At 48.6% G+C, this 7,472-nt stretch overlaps 1 protein-coding gene across 1 annotated transcript in view; it reads left to right on the forward strand.

The window, feature by feature from the left end:
• The window catches only part of EPS8L2 (EPS8-like 2), a 43,301-nt gene extending 36,152 nt beyond the window's left edge, over window positions 1-7,149 (forward strand). Inside the window, exons 16-20 of the mRNA XM_009708338.1 lie at window positions 3-66; window positions 1,834-1,975; window positions 5,268-5,451; window positions 6,355-6,487; window positions 6,818-7,149. Of these exons, the coding sequence (XP_009706640.1) occupies window positions 3-66; window positions 1,834-1,975; window positions 5,268-5,451; window positions 6,355-6,487; window positions 6,818-6,889 (595 nt within the window). The 3' untranslated portion in view covers window positions 6,890-7,149. The remainder of the gene's footprint in view (window positions 1-2; window positions 67-1,833; window positions 1,976-5,267; window positions 5,452-6,354; window positions 6,488-6,817) is intronic.
• Window positions 7,150-7,472: the final 323 nt, after the last annotated feature.

Consider the following 7,472-nt stretch of genomic DNA (forward strand, 5'->3'; position numbering starts at 1 on the left):
AGCGGGCAGGCTGGTTACGTTCCTTATAATATCCTGGATGTGGTGAAACTGGAAGAGCTCGAACAGGTCTGTAGCCAGGTGATATTTAACTAGTAGCCAGCTGCAGGTCATAATCAGCCTCTGAGAATAATCTTGTAATTAGACCTCCCTGGATTTCTCAGGGTGCTGTGCACAAGTCAGGATGAATCCAGATCCTGGAGATTCCTGAATCTCTTATGATAAAACTCTCACATTTTGCCACTGTTACCTTCCTCCTCCCAAACAAGGCCTATCCTTCCCCTCCGTGCAGCAGCTTCACGCCTTCCTCCCGCGCCGAGATGCCAAGCACATTGCCTGGCAGGCAGAGTTATAGAATCACAGAATCGTTTAGATTGGAAAGGACCTTTAAGACCATTGAGTCCAACCATAAACCTAGGACAGCCAAGCCCACCACTAAACCATGTCCCTCAGCACCACATCTACACATCTTTTAAATGCCTCCAGGGATGGAGACTCCACCGCTTCCCTGGGCAGCCTGTGCCAGTGCTTGACAGTCCTTCTGGTGAAGAAATTTTTCCTAATATCCAACCTAAACCTCCCCTGGTGCAACTGGAGGCCATTTCTTCTTGTCCTATTGCTTGTTACTTGGGAGAAGAGACCGACCCCCACCTCGCTGCAACTTACGGGGGAGGCGAAGGCTGAGCCCTGTGCTGTAGGCAGAAGCCTGCTACGAAGTGAGACCCTGGCTCGAAGGGACGCCCACCCCGAGCCCCGCACCATGACTTGTCATCCCAACAGAAAAGGTCTCGCGTTGAGGTGTCACCCAACAGCTGCTGGCTACAGCGGCTCGAAAGAGTTCCACCTTTTGCCAGTGCCTTCCCCCCCAACCCCACCTACTTCTCAGCCTGAGGTTTACCACCTCCTCTGCTGTGAAAGCCTGCTGCTCTCAGGGCTGTGCTGGGAACAGGATGGAAAAGCTAATGCAGCCATAAAAGTAAATTTTGCCACAAAAGTGCTGAGATTTTTGTTGGGGGTTAAAGACAGACAGTCCCCTCATCCAGTTCAGTTAAGCGGCAGGAACAAGTTACTGGAGCGGAGGCAGATGGAAATACCTCCTAAGTGAGTATTAAGTGAATATTCCTCTCAAGCACTTCACATTGCAAAAATGTGGAGCTGGAGAGCTCTGAGTGCTCTAAGGAAGCGTGGAATCGCTTCCTTACTTTAGTATGTCACAGCTTGGGTGAAGCGTAAGGTGCCCCAGCAGGCCTCTGGATAAAAGCCCTGCTAGTTTAATCAAAACGTCAAAAAACTCTTTCCAGCCTGCCCCAGGCACTCGGCAGTGCTCCCACTTCACATCCAGTTACTAGAGCAGTGATGCTTTAGCTTCAGATGGGATTTCTGTTTGTTTTCTCTTCCTATAAAAATCCTTTTGCTTCCCCTGCTCTCCATCTCCAAGGAAGCCCTATGAGTGGTCATTTCTGCACAGCAAAAGGCTAAAGGGCCGAGTCCCGCACGTGACAGCAATCAGCCACAGCAGTAGTAATTACACATAAAACACCACGGCTCTCTGTGTGACGCGTGTGACCTTTTCCAGGGGTGTGAATGCCTTCACACAGTCTTCAGCCTTTGGTTTGGGTTCTGTTCATTCCCACAGGCCCCAGAAATTAACTTCTTCCATGCAGCTCCACCTGAGGTCTCATGAGCCTCAGCTGAGCGGTCCCAGATCAGCCCAGGCAGAACATGGCAATTTGTCCCTCAATTTGCTATCATGAGTGGGAAGCAAAAAGTTTAAGAAAATGAAAAATGGCAAAAAAATTCTTACACTTCTTTTTTTTCTCATTTTTTATCACGTAGTCTAACCAGAGGTACAAAGGAGACCTGAGCCCCAGGGGATACGGACCATCCAGCCCAACTCACAAGCTACCTGCCAGCTACGCTGGGGATAAATGGGGAAGTGAAATGCTATCGCGCAACTCTCCCCAGGACGCCAAAGAACGTACGTGTCCCGCACTGCGCTCCCGGCGTCCCGGCACGGTTTACACCACGCACAGCAGCCTCAGGCAGCCAGAGAGTTCAGCACCATGGCTTTGCATTTCGGGACTTAACTGAAACTTTTCTGTGAGCGCATGCCTTTGCTCACTGTCTGTCCTGGCAGTTTTATTTCTTTCTTTACTTTTACCTTAATGGTCTGTCCACTATTTTTGGTTGCTGTGTGCACATAACCAGACCTTTCCCAGCGTGTTCCCTCTCATAAGGCTTTGCGCAAGCAGCGACTGCACCTTTTACTGATACGCAATAGACCAGCAGTGCTTTTGGAGCAGATTGCAGGTAGTACAAGAGCCAACAGAGCAGCCCTGAGGAGCTCGCTGACTCACATCACGGGCTCTCAGGTAGCCTGGGACAAGCAGAGCAAAAAGCTGATCCCCTTAAGCCTCCTTCCAGCTTGACTCCGTCCTCCTCCTCCCAAGGAGAGTTTCACAGAATCCCAGACTGGTGGGGGTTGGCAGGGCCCTCTGGAGATCACCCAGTCCAACCCCCTGCCAAAGCAGGGTCCCCCACAGCAGCTGCACAGGACCGCATCCGGGTGGGTTTTGAACATCTCCAGAGAAGGAGACTCCACAGCCTCTCTGGGCAGCCTGTGCCAGGGCTCTGCCACCCCCAAAGTACAGAAGTTCTTCCCCGTGTTCAGGTGGAACTGCCTGAGGTTCAGTCTGTGCTCGTTACCCCTTAACCTGTCGCTGGGCACCACTGAAAAGAGTCTGGCCCCCTCCTCTTGACACCCACCCTTAAGGTATTTATAAGCATTGGTGAGATCCCCTCTCAGTCTGCTCTTCTCCAGGCTGGACAGACCCAGTGCCCTCAGCCCTTCCTCATCAGGGAGATGCTCCCGTCCCCTCATCATCTTTGTTGCCCTCCGCTGGATTCTCTCCAGTAGTTCCTTCTCTCTCTTGAACTGGACCCTTTCCCCACCAAAAGGTCTAAGTGTGTCTAAGCAACCACACGTTCAGGTCGATCCCTTTCTCTCGCTTCCTTTGCTCTCACCTCCTGCCACACACCAGTGCCCGCCTGGCCGGTTCCTTCAACTGGTTTCAGAGAAATCCCAGCCAGCAGACCTGTCAAACAGGAGACTCACATCACTCCCTCACCCTGTGCACGCTCTGTGGGGGCACAGAGCATGAGAAAGACCAGGAGCCCTGCTCACCTTGTTGTCCCATGAACTACAACCTCACCCCCTCATCCCACCCCGCATAGCTCTCTCCCCAAGACCACAACCAGGGTTCATCCCCTGTTCAGCTACCATGAACTCCTGGAAGCAGGGGCCTTTTTGGGACAATGGGATATGAGCATCACAGACGTGTCTATTAATAAGACAGTTATACTCCACAGTCATCATGAGTTTCCTGGAAAAAGTGATACTAGATGATGTGTCACTGGAGTTTTACGAGTGGTGCTCACTCCCAGTTCATGCTTCCGGCCACTTCTGTTTAGGGGCACAGCAAAAGCTGGAGCTCTGGGGATGTGGATCAGCAAATTACTTATTAGAAGTAGCAGAGAGGACTGAAGAGTAGAGGGAGCAGGGCTACAGCCCCAAAACAAGACTCTAATTGTAGGTACTCACAGAACTGGCCTTCCACATCAGGCGACAGCGAAGGGGCAATAGGAAGAAAATTAATGGCAACATGGGCACAGAAAAATGGGAACCTCATTCTCAGAAGCAGATAGTCAGGCCTCCCTGACCTCGGCTGTCTCACGTCGTCTGGGTTTTTTCCCCTTCCATGCTGCTAAGCTTGCAGGGCAATTTCCTTATTTCAATAGCCCAAAGGGAACCAACTCACTCAAAAACAGGAAGATGACACTCTAAAGCAAAAACCAGACATCAGGGAAAAGGGGCCTTGTCCCTTTGTCACCACTTGACAGCACCGGTGGGAACAAAGACACTGCCAGATCAGGTTTTACACCCTTGAGCAAACTTCTGCTAGTCGATGTTGCACGGGTTTATGTCCTTTGAATGAGGTGTGATGAACAGGATAGGTTAGCAACAGGAGAAACAAGATCAGTCCCAATATAAATTTGTATATAAAATAGGCGAAAATATAGATTCTTACCAGCACCTGCCTCAGACACCTGCCACACAAAATGAATGTGTTCTTATCAGTATGTTTTATTTTTATATTATTTTCCCAAATATGACACCCTTTTCCTGCAATGAGTGCTTTTGACCAAGAATTTTCTAGGCAGATTGATTGGTAGCCTAATTCCTGTTGGTTAAAAGCAAATGCCTCTGCAGATGTGAGCTCTCCTCTTCCACACCAGACCAATCTCTACCCAGTTAAACGTGGACTGGGGAGTATGTGCTTGTTAAATGAGACAGCTCAGAGACCATGACAGAGAATACACTTTCCTCTAGCAATCATACAGCGGTATCAATGCTGGTCAAGATCAGAACCAGAGATTTCATTTCTCCCAGGAACAGCAGCAGTTGTTCCAAGACTCTCCAATTATCCTAATGGAGGTTGCTGAAGCAATGAGGCCAAAATCTCAGACGTGCAGTGCCTGTCCCAAACAGTGCCCTCGTCCTGGGGGACGCTCACGCTGCAAGAAATGCTTAAGCAGCTTTTCAGATTCAGTGATCGCCGTGCGGACAATGAGCATTCGGCTGTTGTGATTCCTCCAACTCCATCATTCTGGAGAAGAACTGCAGAAATCCAAGGTTTCTTCCCAAAGAGAAAGCGAGGTTTCAAAAGCTGAAGGAAGTTGAGAGTATTGGCTTGGGAGGACAGGGGAGATTCCCACAGTCTGCTCCAGAGTGATCGCTGTGCGGACAATGAGCATTCGGCTGTTATTTTGTGATTCCTCCAACTCCATCATTCTGGAGAAGAACTGCAGAAATCCAAGGTTTCTTCCCAAAGAGAAAGCGAGGTTTCAAAAGCTGAAGGAAGTTGAGAGTATTGGCTTGGGAGGACAGGGGAGATTCCCACAGTCTGCTCCAGCAGTCTGCCAGCCTCCAAAACCACGGCCATCTCCCTTCACACATTTGTTCCTGATGGAAGTTTGAAGGTCAGAATGTTGTTGCTCAACCTATTGCTCTAACAAAGCACTTCAGCTTGTTCTTTAGAACTAAAATACAAAAGTAAGCACTTTCCTTTGGTGTATTTACAGACTTAAAAATGCTGAGCCACATTCTGATCTTCCTTACAATTTCCCTGCAAACACATTATTTTAATAAGATCTGTGCCTGAAGACTTGATTTCATTCCTTATTCTCTACCTTGTGCCTTGTTTCCCCAGAACTTATTCATCAAATGGATGAGCTGAATGATGAATTGCTGAAGAAGATCACAAACAATAAAATTCAGCCTCCCCACAGGAATTTCAAAGTGGAAAAACCTCAGCAAGTTTTTGTGCCTCTCACCTTCGAATCCAGCACTGAAGAAGTCAAAGCTTGGCTGGAGGCAAAATCATTCAGCAAAGAGTAAGATCGGCTTTACTACCGTACGAAATACTGGTCCTCCGCTTAAAATGGAGTGGGGGAGGCGGCTTGCAACATTTCAACGGGATTACACATCACTTGTATTTATTTACAGAGCCTGTGTTGCAAATTAGTTTCAATCATATTAAATCCAGGCTATATAACCAGTACATTCAGAGCCCAAACTTACCCCCTTTCTTTCTTATACACTAGCAAATAAACCTTGTCTTACAGTGCAGCAAAAGACGTAACGAGTAGCTGCAAATAAAGGAATGGCCTTGCTTATTCACACAACTCGCAGCCAAACGCTGCGCAATGTCCTATAAGCGGTGCTTGTCCGGCCCCAGTTAGCCAGTTCAGAGTGCTGAACTTAGAGAAAAATGACTAATTAACGAACTAAACCCATGGCCTGAAATGCAAATTCCAGATGACTACCAGTCTCTGGAGAAGCTGTCCTAAATTATCTCTGAGGAAGAGCCAGGCCCTCCGCCAGGACTAGCAAATCTTGCCAGCCACCAGGGAAGGACCAAAAAGCCGCACGTGGTCAAAGGTTACGAGTTACGACTCACACTCTGCACACTGAGCTAAGAGGAGCTCCAGGATTGCTCCTCAAATGCGATGCAACTGGAGTGAAATCGCTGCAACACCCATGGGGCCGAGTACACAGCAGATGCCAGGGTGACGCCGGCTTCACCCGCTCCTCATGGCTTGCTGTCATCCCTGCCAAGAGCTTGGGGCACCCAACAGCTGCCACCCTGGCACAGCCCCAGGGCCTCGCGGGGGATGTGGTCCTGGCGCAGGGGCTGCACCTCAGCTGCTCTGAGCCCTTTTATCTCCTGCTCCTCACCTTTGGCAAGAGGCCACACGGAGAGCAATTTATCGTCTCCTCGCTTTGTGTTTTCCCAGGACAGTGGAACACCTTGGCATCCTCACTGGAGCTCAGCTCTTCTCCCTCAACAGAGAGGAGCTGAAGAAAGTGTGTGGTGATGAGGGAAACAGAGTATACAGTAAAATTACAGTGGAGAAAAACCAACTGGAGGTAAGTAGCTTTCTGGACAATTCCTGCCTGAATGGGTGCCTGTACCAGCAGTGTCAGATATCCCATTAAACAGACATTTTAAGAAATACAATTTAAAAAAAACCACCATCACAACCAAAAAACACAGCTAAAAATGCTGAGAAGTCTTTTAAGCAAAAAGGCCCCAAATCTGTAAGGCAGATCACCCCGTCTTCACTAATGAATCCACCTTCTTACCAGTACCACTCATCCCTTTGAAACTAGCTCTACTCTTACAGCACTAATGAAATACTATAATTTAACTACAGCTCAAAGTTAAAATTCAAACGTCCTGTTTTGTTTCCATTCCAGAAAAGCAGAGGCGAGTCAGAGCTCCAAGAAATCATGAAGCGTCGCCAGGAAAGGATTGATTCTGCTAATTAAAATCTATCTGCTTTATTTCAGCTATTAGTCATAGTAGTGCAGAAAAAGGGAATGAAAGCAATGCCCCCCAGTCCAGACAGGAGACAGCAGTGCTCCACTTAGTGGTGTAATTGCCATCAAAGTGACAATTTCTTGAACACTGTTGATGAGGGTAGACAATAAGACCATGTCCCTTTGGGAAAGGTGTTTTAATATTGCATGAAGTATTTTTTTTTTTATAACTATATATTTTATACTGAAATTTTATGTGCATGCGATCAGAGCAGATCAGAGTTCACACATGTCTGAATGTACGACAATGGCTGGATTCAAGCAAAAAGGAGCCCGCAGAGCTTTTCTCATAGGGCTGTACCCACTCCCACCCCCCCATGGCTCGGGAAGAGAGGGCACGGCACACAGCACAGAACAAACCAGCCTGAACATTTAGAGTCTGGACCACGGAAATAAGTCTTTTCCCCCCAGATATCCCCTGCAGCCCACTAGCAAAGGCCCTGTGACAATTCACTGTCCTCCTTCTGTCCCCCCATGCCCCTGCGTTGGACAAGGCTCGGATTGCAGCACCCACGACCTAAGACTGGCTGGT

This window comes from Cariama cristata, unplaced genomic scaffold, assembly GCF_000690535.1.
Source record: "Cariama cristata isolate BGI_N322 unplaced genomic scaffold, ASM69053v1 scaffold11099, whole genome shotgun sequence".
Lineage (NCBI taxonomy): Eukaryota > Metazoa > Chordata > Aves > Cariamiformes > Cariamidae > Cariama > Cariama cristata.